The sequence below is a fragment of the Protopterus annectens genome, chromosome 15.part0 (assembly GCF_019279795.1).
Source record: "Protopterus annectens isolate FY-2018-M chromosome 15.part0, PAN1.0, whole genome shotgun sequence".
Lineage (NCBI taxonomy): Eukaryota > Metazoa > Chordata > Ceratodontiformes > Protopteridae > Protopterus > Protopterus annectens.
The window spans coordinates 303,163,568-303,181,643 of NC_056749.1; the positions used below are offsets into that span (position 1 = coordinate 303,163,568).

At 46.2% G+C, this 18,076-nt stretch overlaps 1 protein-coding gene across 1 annotated transcript in view; it reads left to right on the forward strand.

Annotated features, from left to right (window-relative positions):
• The first annotated feature begins 16,310 nt into the window (after positions 1-16,310).
• Positions 16,311-18,076, forward strand: part of TMEM179B (transmembrane protein 179B) — a 495,505-nt gene continuing 493,739 nt past the window's right edge. The window contains exon 1 of the mRNA XM_044057072.1: positions 16,311-16,445. Coding sequence (XP_043913007.1) covers positions 16,326-16,445 — 120 coding nt within the window. The 5' untranslated portion in view covers positions 16,311-16,325. The remainder of the gene's footprint in view (positions 16,446-18,076) is intronic.

Genomic DNA, 18,076 nt, shown 5'->3' on the forward strand with positions numbered 1-18,076 from the left:
ACTTGTTACCACTCCCACAAGAGGGGAAAACATACTGGACCTGATCATCACCAACATGGGGACTCTATGCTCCAGACCAGAAGTGTATCCCTCAGTGGTAAGATCAGACCATAAACTAATCTCACTGGATATTCACATCCCGACTCCACCCCCTGCCCTGAAAACCACAGTGAAAAACTTCTCTAAAGCAAATTTCACACTCCTCAAAACTGAGGTGGAATACTTCCAAGCCCCCGGGCCTGTGGCAAATATGGCCCAGACCACAGAATCCTTTATAAACGCATTCTATGAACACCTTCAGGAATGCATGGATCATGCAATCCCAAATAAAACCAAGACCCAATCCTCCAAAGGCAGACGTCCTGTCTGGTGGATCCCAGCCATAAACAAACTATACAATAGAAGGAGGAAGCTACTACATGATAGAGCAAAATCCCCAAAAGGGAAGGCATCTCTGATCAGTATTAGCAAAAAACTACGGGCACTCATAAAATCGTCTAAGGACAGCTTTGAGAGAAAAATTGCACAGGACACTAAGGATAATCACAAGGCTTTCTTTAGTTATGTTAGGAACCTGGGTGGGAATTCCCAGATATGCTCAGAATTAGTCCAAAATGACAAAAATACACGAACCCACAGACATTGCCAACATCCTAGCTGACAGGTTCAGCAAACCCCCCACCAAAAGGGCAAATATCTATCCCAGCAGAGTGCTGCCCCCCTGACACCTCAGATGCTCAGGTAAGAGCTGCCCTCTCCAAAGCAAAAAACACAGCATCAATGGGACCAGATGGTGTCCCGGGCTGCATCCTACATGAACTCCAAGAAGAGCTAAACCCAAACATAAAACTACTGTTCAATCTCAGCCTTACTACAGGATATGTACCCAAAGAGTGGTGTACAGCAACAGTGGTCCCTCTCCACAAAGGTGGTGCCTCAATGGATCCTGGAAACTATCGCCTCATAAGCCTAACTAGCTTGGTCTGCAAAGCTATGGAAAGGATCATCATGGACCTCATAAATAAAGATATTGGGGACCTACAGACACTGGATCCTACCCAGTTCGGCTTTGTTAAGGGCAGATCCTGCCTCTTAAACCTGGTTGATTTCTTTGAAACAGTCACCAAGGCCATTGACGAGGGAAGGTGGTCCACACAGCCTACCTGGACCTCGCAAAAGCCTTCGATACAATACCCCACTTGGGCATTATAGATAAGCTCACCAGCTTAAATATAAACCCCTTTGTCACTAGATGGGTTGCAAATTGGCTCAAGGACAGAACCCACATGGTTAGAATTGCTGGAGCCATGTCAGACTCCAAACCAGTTACAAGTGGCGCCCCACAAGGCTCAGTCCTGGGACCTCTCTTGTTCGGTATATATTTCTCAGAGGTACAGGCCAACACAGAAGGACTGTGGCTGACCAAGTTCGCAGATGACTGCAAACTGGGCACCATAATTGACTCTCCAGCCGACACAAGCATCCTCCAAAAGGGCCTCATAGAAACAGACAACTGGTGCCAAAGCCATGGCCTCAAGCTAAATGCCAAAAAGTGTATAGTCATCCCCTTTGGCAAAAACAAAGCGCCCACAAATTACCACATAGGTGGTAATCCATTAAGTACAGAAGAAATAATTAGGGACCTGGGGACCCAAGTTGATAGCAATCTCTCATTTGACAACCACGTGGCCAAAGTGGTTAGAAAAACATTTTATATAGCCCACCTAATCATGAAGGGATTCACATCTAGATCAGGGGAGGCCATCATGCCTCTTTACTCATCAGGCCCATAATTGAGAACAATGCCCCTTTTGGGATGTACCTTACCAGACACCTGCAGCAACTGGAAAGACCCCAAAAGTACCTCACCAAGAGGATCAAAGGGCTCAAACAGATGCCATATGCTGCCCGGTTAAAGAAACTCTAGCTCTACTCAGTGGCATACCGCCTGCTCAGAGGCAATCTGTGCCTGAGGTATAAAGCCATGTCCAACCCGGAATTAATGGACATGCTGCACCTCAGAAAATCCAAATCCCATCGAGCTCACGCTCGAGACTTGAACCTCAGCACTGAAATAAATAGGACATGCTAGAGGGACAGATTCATAACCCAGAGGCTCCCTTCACTCTGGAATAAAATCCCAGTCCAGGTTAGGTAGAGTCTCTCATTGACTCTCTTCAAGAGGAATCTTGATGAGTGGATGGGAGATCGTAGGTTTACCCCGAGTATCACTTCTGTGTCACTGTTAGACAGAGGCACAGTATACTAACCTCGAAAAAGGGCATAGCAAAATTAATTTAAAATGGGTGGCGAAAGCCAAACACACTCTGGCTAGGCTTATAAATGCCCTAGGGCAGATAGCCTAGTATGAACCTATGAACCTATGAGATTCATCGCTCTCAACCTTTTTTCTAAGCAATCAGGAACAAAGACAAAGTCAAGAAATATTGAGGGACAAAGGGACTATTTTTAAACATTTTTTTTATTTTATCTATTTGCAGAGTGGATAAGATGACTGGACAAACTGTCCCTGCTCAGGGGTGACCTAGGAGCACTATATGGTTAAGTGACTTGCTCAGAGTTACACAGTTGGAATGATGTTGGAAGGAATCAAACCCTGTACCCTGGACACAGAAAGAAGCTCATTAGCAGCTCAGAACTTTGGTCCTCTGTGCTAACTGCCCAGCAATTCTCCCAGAGAAATATTCCCTAATTCAATAAAAAATAGTAGAATAACAGATTTTGCATCAAAATTCATTTTGTAAAGAATAAAAAAGTATAAAACTCTTACAAACCTCTCAACCTCTCAGAGCAGGAAATCTGGACAAAGCCCTGAATAATGGGGGTACAAAGGCAAAAAACAGGGACTTTTTTAAATATTGCTCTTATAAATTTAGAAAGTTGATAGAATAGCAGGTTTTGCGTTAGGATGAATTTTTCTGAAGGGGAAGAAGTCTGAAACTTAAATGTCAATATTTTCTGACTTCGGTCCACTGATTTTACAAAGATCTGACAGAAAAAAAAAAGAAGCTATGTCTTACCACAACGTTCCATCTGTGTTGTAGATCTTTGTTCATTCACTACTATTAGGACCTTGGTTTCATCCTTGGAACGGATATGGACATTTCCAAGCTCGCGCCAGCCGAAAACTCTCAACTAAGACCTATCCATAATGCCCCTCTCTTAGTTACTCCAGATCGAGTTTGCCCACCCCATATAATAGACGTAATAATAGAAAAAATAGTAGGTCTCTGTCTGAGCAAATACCCTAACCAGAAGTTCCTAAAGTCCACCAGGAGTCCAGGCAGGGGGAAGGAGGGTGGGAAGTAATGAATGAACAAAGATCTACAACATAATAACTTCTTTATCTGATGTTGTAAACCTTTGTCATTAGTTACTATTAGGACCGAGTCCCCAGCTACTTGAGTCCTGGGTGGCCCTAAGGAAGGATATTCCTATGCACCATAGAAGCAAATGATGCTCGTCCCCTGGAGGCCAAATCCAATTTGTAATGAGAAATAAAGGTATGAGGTCTTGCCCAAGTGGCTGCTGTGCAAATATCATCCATAGAGGCTCTAGAATGAAATGCTATAGAAGTAGCCATAGATCTGGTAGAATAAGCCTTTATTCCGGAAGGTAAGGATAGCTTATTCTGTTGGTAAATAAAGGTAATGACATTTCTAAGCCAGGAGGATAAAGTCACTTTGGAAACAGGTTTACCCAATCTGGGTCCTGCAAAGGCCACAGACAATTGATCGGTTTTCCTGAAAGATTTAGTCCTGTTCAACGAAGCTGCCAATGCACATCAAGGGTGTGCAAAAGGTACTCCCCTCTATTAGAATGCTGAGGGAAAAAAAACGGCAGGTCAATAGATTGGTTAATGGAAAATCCATAAATGACCTTGGGCAAGAAAGAAGGGTCAGTACAAAGGGGCATGCTATCTGTGTGGAAGATCAAGTAAGGTCTCTTGACACTCAAGGCCTGCAGCTCAGATACTCTTCTCATTGAGGTAAGTGCTACTAGAAGTAAGGTTTTCCATGACAACAATTTTAAATCTCATGAATCAAAGGACTCGAAAGGAGGACCTGTGAGAGATTTAAGTACCAAGGTGAAGTCCCAGGGTTCTAAGGGAGGCTTGACCGGAGGTTTAACATGTAATACTCCTTTCAAAAAAGTCTTGCATAAGTGGTGTGACATAATCAAAGAATTATCAAGTCCATTATGAAAATTGGCGATAGCTGTTAAATGTACAGTGATCGTCAATGCTGAGGCTCCTGCATGTAAAAGAGTAGTCAGGTACTGTAGGATCTTTTGAATAGGCATAGAGAAAGGGTATAAGTTCTGATCTTTGGCCCAAATAGAGAACCTGGTCCATTTACTAGAATAAACTTTGATGGTGGAAGGTTTGTGTGAAGCCAGAAGAATTTCACAAACAGAAGATGGGATGTCAGGCAGCCTGGCAATCATTGGAAGTGGAGGAATCAAGCTTTGAGCTTGAGACTGTGGAGATTTGGATGAATCAGTCCCTGAGGATGAGATAACAGGTCTTGGGAATGATCCAGGATCCACGAGCTGTGAATCAGATGAGGCCATAGAAACAGGAACCAGACTTGATGTGGCCAGTAGGGAACAAGGAGGATCACTTTGCTTCTCAACCTCTGAGCTTTCTGGAGAAATTTTGGATTAAGGGGAAACGGGGGGAAAGGCATACAGAAGACCCGGGGGCCAGTCGTGTGTTAGAACATCCCTCAGTAGTTCCCCCTAAGGGGAGATCAAGGCAAAGTAGCTTCTGCATTTGTAGTTTGGGGGGAAGCAAACAGATCGCAGCAAGGCTTGCCCCAGTGTTGGAAGATCCGATCCTCTATTACAGGGTTGAGGGACCACTCGTGAGGCATCAGGATGTTCCTGCTCAGATTGTCTGCAATGAGGTTGGAACTCCCGGGAATGTGCATTGCTATAAGAAAGCGGTTGGAATCTATCGCCCAGTGCCAAATCCTTATGGCTTCCTGACACAGGGGGTAAGACCTGGTTCTGCCTTGCTTGTTGATATACCAGACGACTGACATGTCGTCTGACTGAATTGCAATGGTCCCAGAGGGTAGGGATGCAGGGAACACTTGCAACACTAAGAGAACTGCCCTCATTTCCAGGACATTTATGTGCAAATTGGCCTCCATGTGGGACCAGGTGCCTTGGACAGACTTTCCCCTGGAAATGCCCCCCACCCTAACAGGAAAGCATCCGTGGTCACTGTGGCTTTGGGCTGGGGAAGATAGAATGGTTGACACCAAAGATTCGTTTGTGGCTTCATCCACCATAGTATTTCTTCCTTGCAATGGTTTGTAAGACGTATCATGTGGTCGAATGGGTGAGTTAGCAATGACCATTGTGCGGAAAGGAGTCACTGTAGGATTCTCATGTGCAGTCTCGCCAGTGGTACTAAGATAACTGCAGCCACCATGGAGCCTAAGAGTTGCAGTATAAGATATGCTGGTACATAGGTCTGAGGAAGAAGGTCCTGAATTTGGTGTCTTATTTTGAAAGCCTGTGAGGGGGGAGAGAAGCTTGACAGGATGTTGTGTTGAAGACCACTCCAATAAATTCCAGTGTCTTCATTGGGGACATTTGAGATTTGTACTTTTTGATTGTAATCCCCAAGTGGAGAGCAAGACCTTGAGTGTAAGAGAGGCTGCGGACTAGAAGATTCCTGGTTGGAGCGGTAAGGAGCCAATCGTCTAGATAGGGAAACACCTGGAATTCTTGTAGTCGAAGATGAGCTACCACAACTGCTATACATTTGGTGAATACTAGAGGGTCTGTCGAGAGACTGAATGGCAGTGCCCTGAACTGGTAGTGACTGTCTCCCAGCCGGAAGCGGAGAAACCTCTGGGAGTGGTGATCCATCCTTATGTGGTAGTACGTGTCCTGGAGGTCTATAGAGAACATCCAGTTGTCCCTCCCTAGGAAGGGAAGAATGGATTGTACCGTGGCCATCCGGAATTTTTGAGGTTTGATAAATTTGTTCAATAGGCTGAGATCCAGGATTGGTCTCCAGTCCCCTGTCTTTTTTGGCACTAAAAAGAACCTCAAGTAAAACCCAGATCCTGCCTGGTCTGGTGGGACTGACTGGATGACTCTTTTTCTTAGCAGCTTTTCTATTTCTAAGGCTGGTAATTCCCTCTGATTGGGTGGTATATCAGGGATTCGTTTGACAGGTCTGGGAATTAAATTGAATGGTATTTGGTAGCCTCTGGATATTATTCTCTGCACCCAAACATTGGTAGTAATAAGATGCCAGGCTGGTAGGTGCAGAGGAAAACGACCCCCGACTGCTTCCAGAGGAAAGCAATTGGGCTGCTGCTCAGGAGCACTAGTAGGGTCTGCCGGAGAAAGAATCTCTAGCGCCCTGGTTACGTGGACCCCCTCTACCCCGAAAGGGGCGTCTTCCATATGAGTTGCCCCCTCTGCCCCGGGGGGATTATTCACTATGAGTGTCACAAAAAGATCCTTGGGATTTCTTGAACCACATTTTTCCTCCCTTCTGGTTCCTGGAGTAGGACCTCTGGGGATAGAAAAGCGTATGCCCACAGCAGACAAGGATTTTACGTCTTTCTCACTATGTGCAATTGTGTCTCATACTTTGGGACCAAAAAGTGCAGATTCGTCAACAGGTGCATTGAAGAAGGAAGATTTAAAGGGGTCTGTGAAGTCACACAACCGCATCCAAGCATTACGTCTCATGACAATACCTGATGCGGCAGCTCAAACTGTTCCCTTGGTGGTGTGAGATATCAAACGCATCGAGGAGTTTGAGATGGATTCAAGGGTAGCTAGCTGCGAGGCGACAGCATCAAGCACCTCATCAGGCAGTATCCTCACCAAAGACGAAGACATTTTGGAAATTAGGTCTCTTTGGAGGCAAGTAATGTGTGCCAGATAGTTCAGCAACCGAATGGCGAAGGTCGCTGAAGCCTAGGTCCATTTCTCTAGTCTGTCCATGGTCCGGGACTCCCTGTTTGGAGGATGGACAATGGAACTATCTTCTGCCAGTTCCCTCTTGGTGGCCGCCGCCATGACCATAGAATCAACTGTCAACTGTTTGGACCAGTGGGGCTGGTCTTCAGGTGTAGATAAAATTTTGTCTGGCCTCCGGGGGACAGGTTCTCCTTTGTCCGGGGCCTTCCAGGCACGCTGCACAATGAGTTTAACAAGGTCATCTGCCAGTGGGGTCACCCAGGAGGTAGATGGCTGGGCATGGAAGGCCTGCAAGAACACCGATTCCATAGAAGAAGGGTTAGAGGATTTCCAGTCTCCCCGCTGCTTGAGGATTTCAAGAATATCTCCGAATGAGACGTCGTCTGGTGGAGACCGTGGGGACCCTTCCCCCTCATCACAATCAATGTCTTTGGTGATAGATTCCTCCGGGGAATCAAGGTGCTTCCCACTGCACCGTTTCTTCCGGGGCGGCTCCTCAGTGGAATCTTCTGAGGTGGACTCCGGAGAAGGGGTTCCCTTCAAATGGGGTTCTTGAGACTCCCGTGTTCGGGGTCCCAAAATAAGAGGGTTGGGAGAGGTGCATGCTGGGAAGGGGGGGTTCTGATACTGATGTCATTGGTGCTGACTGCGAGCCTTCGGAGTGAAGGACCCGCTCCATCACCTGGACAGCAGGCACGCCCAAGGAGGGATGGGAACCTGGAACCAGGAAAGACAACTTCTGAACCATGGTCACACCTTGTCCTGAGGAGCCCACTTCCAGGTGAGGAGCTCAGAGAGGACTGGAAGCCATTGGAGCCATGGACATAGACAGTGCCAGTGAGAAAATAGGTGCCGGGCTAGGTACCAAGGTACGGACGGTCCAAGCACTGCTCCGAGAGAGCATTGGCTCCATCGAAGCCAATGCAGCAAGAATGGTCATTGCCGATAGGGGAAACACTGCTATTACAGCCAAGACAGTATGCACATAGTGGACATCGGTACCAAGATCTCCGGAACCTGGGTAGAGGCCATAGGAGGATAAACAGGGGAAGATGTAATAAAAAATTTCAAGTCAAGAGGGATGGAAAGTCTAGCTGGAATGGGCAATCCCCTAGCTGCCAGAAGCTGGTCCACAACCCGCACTAGATCTAATTCAGAAAAGCTCTAGTGGATCTAAAGGAGGCTGCTGAAGGAGAATCAGGTCTTTTTAGAAAAGGGCTAAACCTCTGCCCCAAAAAAGGGCAGTAAGTTGGAGAGCATCTTGTCCTTGGCAGGTATTCGAGTTTTGGAGCCAATGGAGCCAAAGAAACTGTCAGCACCGTGGCCGAGGATGGTGCCAAAGCAGGTACAGTCATCGGAGCCAATGTCGGCTCCAAGGATGGCACCGAAGTCAGTGGTGCCGACGTTGGAACCAAAATAGGGGTGAATATCATGGACGGCACTGAGGGAGAAGATACAGAGCTTGGTGTCGAAGAGGTCTGCGCCGAGGGCGCCGGTGAAGCATGGAGCCGACTCGGTTCCATAACTGACAGAGATGCAGGAACCGAGTGACTCTGTTTTTCCTTATGTTTTTTGGTCTTTGGAGGGGGTGAGACCTCCGACCCAGACAGAGCCTCCGAAAAAGGTGTCTTGATTAAACCTGTTAAAATAAGTTTATTTTTACATTCTGCTAGTGTACGATTACTAAAACTAGCACAAATGTCACAGTCAGCTTTATGATCCACGCCTAAACAGTATACATGAGCATGTGTATCCGAGTTAGGCATCTTACACCCACACTTGTCACACTGTTTAAACCCCAACTTAGCTTTGTGTGACATAGTAAGGCAACAAGACTATCCTATAGAAAAAAAACAAAATAAGGGAGAGAAAAAAGGTGAAAGAATACCAATGATGGTATTTAAAAAATACCATAAGTGGTAAGGAAGGGCTTGTCAAAGGCAGGAGAGAGGGACAGTACTAGTAATGGTAGAAATTAAGTTACCAAGGTAAAGAGTAGGGAATAGAATTAGGTTATAGGCAACAGTGAGAAAAGGCTAAATTGACCAAAAATAAACAATTTTTGAAGAGAAACTGTCTTAAAAATAACAATTTTCTACTTAGCTTTGAGAGAGATGGCTAGCACGTCTGACTAGGAACGCGGCAAACGAGATCTGGAGTAAGTAGGAGAGGGGCATTATGGGTAGGTCTTAGCTGAGAGATGTAATGGGATCCTATCTCGCCACATTCATAACAGATGGGTTCGGAGCCGATCCGTCGGCTCCGACTCGGCCGCTAATATACTAGAACGAAGTCTCTCATTGGCTGGGCTACCCCTTATCCCATAATGCACCACGCCTGCTTCCCCAGATCTCGTTTGCCACTTTTCAAGACGGTCGTGGTCTCAACTTGGCTGGAGCTAAGTGATTTTCTCGACCTTTTGGTCGTTTTTACTTAGGGTTTCTGTCAGGAATCTCTTAAACAGCTGTTTTAACAGCTTTGTGAGTGTTTGTATTGAGTTTGGAGAAAATTTATATTTTATTGTTTCTCACGCTTCTTGTGGACTGGGCAAGGCCCGTTTTAAGTTATTAGGTTTTTCCCTTATTAATGGTGACAGAGTTAGTTTTGGGCTAGGTCTGTTTTAAGTTAGAGGGCTTTAGCCCACGTAGTTTCCCTGTCTGTTATTTCACTGTTGTGGCGGGCTAAGCCCGTTTAAGTTAGAGGGTTTCAGCCCATACTTCAGTACTGCCCTTTGTGTTATTGCTAGTCACCTGTGCTTTCTTGTCAAAATGTCTAAGGAGCAAAAGTCGGGTTTTAAGAAGTGTGCAAAATGTAATTATAAGATGTCTATTACAGACATCCATGTTATCTGTGTGTACTGCCTAGGCCCTAAACATTTACAGGATTCTTGTAGTGTATGTCACGCTTTCTCCTCCAGGGTTCTCCAGGAGAGGAAAAATAAATTGATACTCAGGGGTCTGGTTAAGCCTTCTTTTGAAGAAGCTTTGGCTTCTTCTCCAGCTTCCAAAAAGAAGAGATCGTCGGCTCCGACCAGTCCGTCGGGCCCGACGTCTAAAAAGCATAGATTGTCAGCTCCGACCAGTCCGTCGGATCGACAACTAAGAAACAAGGCTCGACTTCTTCTTCCTCGGCTCCAGTGGCTTCGGAGCCGATGGCTGAAGAGTCTGCCTCGGTGCTTCTTTCCTCGGCTCCATTGGTTTCGGAGCCGCAGGTTAGTGCATCGAGAGGCCATTCACCTACCTCGGCTCCATTGATCTCGGAGCCGATGGAGGTTTTCGGCTCAGACTCTTCCCCCTCGGCTCCGAAGCTTCCTTCGGCGACGACACTGTTGCAGTCGGTTCCAGTCTTGGCTCCGACAGTGTTGGAACCTTTTCAGAGCCGATCTCCTGCCTTATCGGAGCCGAGGCAGATGTCTTCTCGGCCCCAATCTGTTTCCTCCAAATCCTCTAGGCTATCTGATTCGGATTTGGATAGGGTTATCCAGAGGCTGTTCCAGTCTCCAGTTTTTACCAAAATGATCTCGGCTCCAGCCCATGCGGCTTCGGAGCCCACTCCACATCCCATACATTTGATTCCTCCTCCAACCCCCTTGGAGCCTTTGGAGTTGGTGCAGGTGGAATGGAGCAGAATCGTCCAGTCGGAGCTGGGACCCCCTCGGAGTTCCTCTGCTCCAACTTTCATTCCTACCCTGTCCTCTGTGTCAGGGTTTGGTACTGGATCTTCCTCGGCGGGGGCCGAGGGCAACACTGTAGAGCTCGCCTCTTCGATGCCCAGTCTTCCCCTCGGAGCATCTGCTGCAGGCATTTCGGGTACCGCCGTGGTCTCTCAACAAGTGCCCTCTGCAGAGTCTGGAGGTCCTGCTTTTGAGGCCATGAGGAGTGCGCTGGCCATGACCTTGCCGGTTCAGCAGGTTTCTACCCCACCATCCCAAGTTCTGGGTACTGGTGCCTCTGGAGACATTCTTTCCTGCGACAGCAGGGCGCTGGGGCCTGAGGATACACCCTTGGGGGGTTCCCTTCTTCTGGGGGGTCCTTTTGAATCTGCTTCGGATGAACCCCAAGGAAGAAGCTGTGTAAGAGGAAGCACGTCGATTCCCAGGATGAATCCGTCACTTCAGATACTGACCTCGAGGATGCGGAGGGGTCCCATAAATCATCCTCAGATGACATCTCTTTCTCGGATATCCTTGAGATCTTGAGACAGACAGGCGATTGGCAGTCCAAAGCCCCTTCCGCTGAGGAGTCAGTTTTCCTCAAGGCCTTTGGGGCCCAGCCCTCCTCCTCCTGGGTGTCTCCACCCTTCGATGAATTATTGGACTTAATCTCTCGAAGGGTGTGGGAGCATCCTGACACAGCGGAACCGGTGCCCGCCAGGCCCAATAAGTTTCTTTCAGCTCCTCCCCAGAAAGAATTCCTCACTAAAGGTGTTGCAGTTGATGCTATGGTGGTGGCATCTGCCACTCAATAGGACGTGGCAGAGGCTTCAACGTCTATTCATCCTCCTAATAAGGATTCTAGGAGCATGGATAGGTACGGGAAGCGTACCCTTTCTTCAGCGACCTTTACCATGCGGTCGCTGAACTATCTTTGTCATTTTACAAGGCTCCAAAGGGACCTCCTCAAGGAGTTAGGAGAGTCCCTTGTGTGTAACCTTCCTGAGGTGTTAGCACAGACTGTAGGCACCCAGATGACTACCCTGACCTCTATTGTCAACTCGTCCATTAGGCTCATCTCCTATGCAGCCGAAGGGGCGAGTAGAGCAGCGGGCACAGGGGTGGCTCTAAGGAGACAGGCCTGGTTACGCTTGTGTACATTCGCGGAGGCCTTTAAGTCTTCCTTCGCCGACGCCCCCTTTGATGGGTCTTCTTTGTTTGGACCCAAGGTGAAGGACACACTTACTCGGTGCGAGCAAGAGGGCAAGACCTTGACTGCCGTTGGGGCCTGTTTTTCCGCTCCCTCTAGACCTTATCCCAAGGCCCAGAGAGGAGGGAAAATGTGGTTCAGAAAATCCCAAAGGTTCTTCTCTACTCCACTGAGTGATCCCCCCTCCAGAGGCAGGGGGGGGGACTCAGGAAGACGCCGTCCTAGAGGTGGCAGAGGCTCCCATAACTCTGGAGACCGCGAATCCTTTCGTGGTTTCTCTTATCCTCAACGTCCCTAGGATGTGGCCCGGCTGTGCTTCTCCGGAGCCAGTCGGGGGTCGTTTTGCGAAACACCCACAGGCTTGGGAATCAATAACCAAGGATCAGTGGGTGTTTCGCATTGTAACCGGAGGTTACCTCATCCCCTTTTTCAAGCCCTCTCCTCCTACAAGGAAAATCCCGGACGTGCCACCCAGTCAACGGGATCTGGCAGCCGTAGAAGTTTCAAAGCTGCTAAAAAAAGGGGTCATCCAGCCCGTCCCCGCAGACCAGATCGGATCAGGAACTTACTCAAGGTTATTTTTGGTGCCAAAAAAGACAGGGGACGTAAGGCCCATTTTGGACCTCAGCCTTTTAAATCGTTTTGTGAAGAAGTCCAAGTTCCGGATGGTCACTCTTCAGTCCATTCTCCCGTTATTGGAGAAGGATGTCTGGATGTGCTCCACAGACCTCAAGGACGCTTACTATCACATATTGATACGTCAGGAGTCCAGGAGTCATTTGCGCTTCCGCCTGGGAACCAGTCATTTCCAGTTTCTGCACTGCCCTTTGGTCTCACCACAGCCCCCAGGGTGTTTACCAAATGTCTGGCAGTAGTGACAGCTCACTTGAGAAGTCTCGGATTCCAAGTGTTTCCTTATCTCGACGACTGGCTCCTCACTGCCACCTCCAAGCATCTACTGATTCGAGCGTTGATGGCCACAGTAACTTTGGGTCTCTCGCTAGGAATCTCTTTCAATTGGAAAAAATCTGTGCTGCGGCCATCTCAGCGTATCACCTTTATAGGCGCAGAGTTAGACACAAAAAGTATGCTGGCATTTTTGCCATCAGAGAGAATTCAGGTGCTACAATCTCAGGTCCAAATTTTGTTACCCAAATCTCGAGTTCCTGCCAGACAGATTCTTCAGTTATTGGGTACGATGGCTGCAACCATCCTCCTAGTACCGTTGGCCAGACTGCACATGCGAGTGCTGCAATGGCTGTTATCGGTTCAGTGGTCATACCAAGAACTTCCCTTGGATCACCAAATTCTGATTACGGACAGTTGTCGTCAAGATCTCCGTTGGTGGCTATGTCGGTCCAACCTGGACCGGGGGCGTCCTTTCGCTCTTCAGCCTCCTGTTGCCACAGTGACCACGGATGCCTCCCAGATAGGGTGGGGGGGGTCATTCTCTGGACAGGACTGTCCAAGGCACTTGGCAGGATTGCGAAGCGCACCTTCACATCAATGTCCTGGAAATGAGAGCAGTGCTTCTGGTTTTACAAGCACTTCATCATGCTCTCCCCCAAGGTACTATTGCGATTCTATCCGACAACATGTCGGTAGTTTGGCACATAAACAAGCAGGGCGGAACCAGGTCCTACCCCCTTTGCAGGGAGGCCATGATAGTATGGCACTGGGCCATAGCCTCTCGACGTTTCTTAGTAGCCACGCACATTCCAGGGAAAGCCAATGTGATTGCAGACAGGCTCAGCAGGACTCTCCTGTTGCCCCACAAGTGGTCCCTCAACAACAGAGTGGCTGCGTTGATCTTTGTCAAATGGGGCCTCTGTTGTTGCGACTTGTTCGCCAGCCCCAAAAATGCGAAGTGCAGACAGTTCTTTACTCTGACGCCCTCTCAGGGACAGTCTCCAAGGGACGCTCTAGCCCACACTTGGCCCCCGGGTCTACTTTATGCCTTCCCTCCGATTCCCCTTCTCCCGAGGGTGATTCAGAAGGCTCTCCATGTCGGGTGCGACATGATTTTGGTCGCCCCACATTGGCCCCGTCAGGTTTGGTTCCTGTTTCTTCAGAAGTATGCGGCACAGGGCCCTTGGATTCTGGATCCAGTACCGGATCTGTTATCCAATCCGTTGGGACTCCCTCATCTGTCCCTCCAGTCGCTGCGACTGGCTGCTTGGTTACTCCACTTCCATCCTTAGTTAGAGATCTTTCTCTTTCTTCGGAAGTAATGCACATCTTGTCTTCTTCCCACAAGCCGTCTACCGTTAAGCTGTATTCCAGCAAATGGAAAAGATTTGTTTGTTGGGCACAACAGCGAGGCGTTGATCCTCTTACGGCCTCAGTTCCACAGGTCTTGGAATTTCTGGCTTCCTTATTTCATTCTGGCTCTTCAGTCTCCACACTTAAAGTTCAACTGGCGGCTATATCTAATTTTCATGTTGCTGTAGATCCCTCTTTAATGGCTAACAGACTTTACAAGTCCTTTCTTAGGGGAGCCTGGCTCCTCAGGCCTCCTGTGGCTCATCCCCTGCCCCCTTGGGACTTAAATTTGGTTCTGGCCTCCTTAAATGACCATCCCTTTGAGCCGGTAGCCACTTGTGATATCAAATTCCTATCGTGGAAAACGGCTTTTCTAGTGGCTATTACTTCTGCTAAGCGTGTCTCAGAGCTTCAGGCTCTCTGTTCTTCCCCTCCATATTTGATCTTTCACAAAGACAGAGTTTCCCTTAGATTGAATCCATCCTTTTTGCCTAAAGTAGCATCCCCTTTGTGCATCCAGCAATCTTTGGAGCTTCCAGTTTTCTTCCCAAATGTTTCTACTAGAGCAGAATATACCTTTCACCAGTTGGATGTTCACAGGCAACTACGTTTTTACTTGGCTAGGACCACTCAGACTAGAAATTCTGACCAACTGTTTGTGTCCTTTGCGGAGAATAGGTTGGGTCTTCCAGTTGCCAAAGCCACCATTGCTAAATGGATTAAGGATTGCATCTCTTTTATTTATTCCGACTCAGGCAAGGAGTTGCCTTTCCCAATCAAAGCTCATTCTACTAGAGCTATGGCCACCTCTGTAGCTTTTCATTCCAAAGTTTCAATAGATGATATTTGTGTGGCTGCTACTTGGTCTTCTCCGCACACCTTCATTTCTCATTACAAGCTTGATGTGGCTTCCCGAGGCAGAGCTTCATTTGGTTCCGCAGTTCTCAGGAGTGTGTTCCAATGAGCCACCTGGGGTTTTTAGGTGCTAGGGACGCTGTCCCATCTGTTATGAATGTGGCGAGATAGGATCCCATTACATCTTTTAGTTATGTACTTACCATAACTTTGGATGTATGGGATCCATCTCGCCCACATTCATAGATACCCACCCTCCTTCCCCCTTCCTTTTGGATTTGGAGGAAATATAGATCTTGATAACCTCTCCTATGGAAGGGCTCTAGTTGGTTACAATTATTGGTATGTGTTTCTGTACCTGTATGAATGTATAAAGCGAACAAACAAGATCTGGGGAAGCAGGCATGGTGCATTATGGGATAAGGGGTAGCCCAGCCAATGAGAGACTTCGTTCTAGTATATTAGTGGCCGAGTCGGAGCCGACGATTCGGCTCTGAACCCATCTGTTATGAATGTGGGCGAGATGGATCCCATACATCCAAAGTTATGGTAAGTACATAACTAAAAGTTTTTGGCTGGCACGAGCTTGGAAACGGCCGTATCGGTTCCGAGGATGGAACCAAGGTCCTAATAGTAATTAATGAACAAACATTTACAACATCAGATCAAAATTTTATGAGGTACAGACAGAAAGTATGAGGAAACATATGGACATTCTGCAGGGGATCTGAAAAGGTTGAGACGTTTACTTTTAACATCTTTCAGTATTGACAACAATCCTCTGGGATTGACCAGAAAATCAATAAAAATTTAAGAGCGACAGACCAAAGATATGAGGAAAAAGTCAGGTACAGAATCAAGAACTAAGTGCACTTAAGAATACGATAAATCTATGAAGCGCGCTACATTGGTTACGGTCAGTTTTCAGGGAAGGAACTTTGCAGTTAGACAAATCGTTTATTAGGCGATAACTGAAATATCAACGAGTTTTTCTGATCTGCACTAGTGAAGGTGTGGACTGCTGCCCTGTCAGATCATGAAACAGATAATAATATCCCGACTAGGTCCAAAGCCACAGTCCTGTTGCTATCTAAAGACCAAAGTGGCCGATGACTTCCTACATTGCACATCACGAGTCTTCTACAGAAATCACCGTTTCCCTCATATATTTAATGCATCTTATAATTAAGTTACCCTTAATATAACATAATTATCGGTACACAATAATCAATGTTAAAAAACATACACATCAAGTTAGCGTTCAAATCCAAACATTGCTTTAATCTCATGTAAAATAAAGTTTCGGGCAATGCCGAATACAATTGACAGGTTCTCCCTTTTTTTGAGTGTGCTTGACCCCACCCCCTTTTGATGTTGTTCCTGTATTTGGGCAAGATGGCGCTGTCGTGGTTGATGGTGTTTGAGCATATTCTATATGGAGTATGTTTTATTTGTGGAATAATAACATCTGCTTCAGTGACCGTCTCTCAGGTCAGTTATTAGATATGAAGGAATTAATGTTAGTTATTTTGGAAGCTGCAAAGAACGGTTTTCTCCTATAGATTATGTTTTGTGCCTTCTGTCATACTTTTCACCCGTCATGGGATACTGTTTCAATCGTATTACGTTGCGTTTTACTTATGTATTTATTTTTATAGTTTGGTTCTTTAAATGTTATTAATCTCGTTTGGTAGTAGATTTGTGTCATGTGACTCAGCTAAATACTTGGGCACGTGCTTGCGTTAGGAACGGGAAGTTATGTTTGGAGCAGGATAACATAATTCATTGAAATTTTATACATGCTGTGTATGACAAGGGGTGTAGGCATAGATTTGTTTATATTTCTGTTTTGAGTTTTTGCAGTCCTTAACGCTGACTTGAGAAACAGCCTTATGCATTTGTATTAAACTGAACACATAAAGTAACATTTGGAGGTTCTAATTCAAAGTATTCCCCGAGAACTGAGAGAAGTCTGAATTTAATTTAGGAAGTGAAAGTGGTGAGTTGTCAGGAAAAGTAGACACCTCGTGAAGCTTTATTCATGTCAAGTGAACATACTGTTCAGGTTTCGCATTCGTTCGTTTAATAATGGTACCTTAAAACCGAGCCAGCCATTATTGCTCTTGAAGGTTGGCATGAGGTTAAGATGTTTCTGATAAGTTGTGAATGTGATGGGAGACCCTTTAGTCGTGTAGTGGTGCAATCACTGGGAAATAGTGTTTACAGTCGCACTTCTTAATTGTCCATATTTTCGCAGAATGTCCAGATTGCCTCATATTTTTATTGTGTTCTTCATAAAATTTGTGTTTTTTCTGAATTCTTGTGGCAAATCAGTGACGACGGAATTCATAAAATAATGACGGGCGTTTGAGTTCATATCCTTTAGAAAATGCATGGCAACACAAGACCTTTTGCTAAGCTTATAAGAGTAGTATTTAAAATGTGTCCCTATTTTTGGGACTTTGTCCCCAATTATTTTTGGTTTTGATCAGATTTTCTTTTGTTTTAAGAGATTGTGGTATGTTTACAATTTTACCTTAGTATTGTCCTCGGAGGAATTTAATTGCGATTCTAAAACTGATTGTAATTAGTATGTGTAGTGTTGCATTCTTTTTTTGTCTGTTAAATATCAATTGTACCTGTTATACATATTTATACTTTACATACATCTGAGGCATCTGTATTACAGTCTTGTTTTGTCTGTAGTTTTTTGGTGTGTATGATATAGTACTTAATGACTTTTAAGAAGCTCATTCTTGTTACAGCACTTTTTTATTTTATTTATTTATTTTTATTTAACATTTGTTGACCGGGAAAGTCTGACTAGGTTCCACAGATCCTGTTTTCAGCGGAGGCCCGGGGAGAAATGCTCCAGAAGCATGTCTTTAGAATGTTAAATATGTAGTATGTTAGTACTAAGCTGACTGCCCTCACGAGCCATTTTAAGCCTAGCCAATTATCGCCTGTGAGACTCAAACCCCGCACTTTGTGTTTGTAAGGCAAACACCTTAACCATTAGGTCACCCTCCCAACGCTTATTGTTTAGAAAGTCAAGAGACTTAGAATGCTTATGGTTATTGATGCTGTACCCAAGATATTTATTTGATTCTTGTGTTTAATTA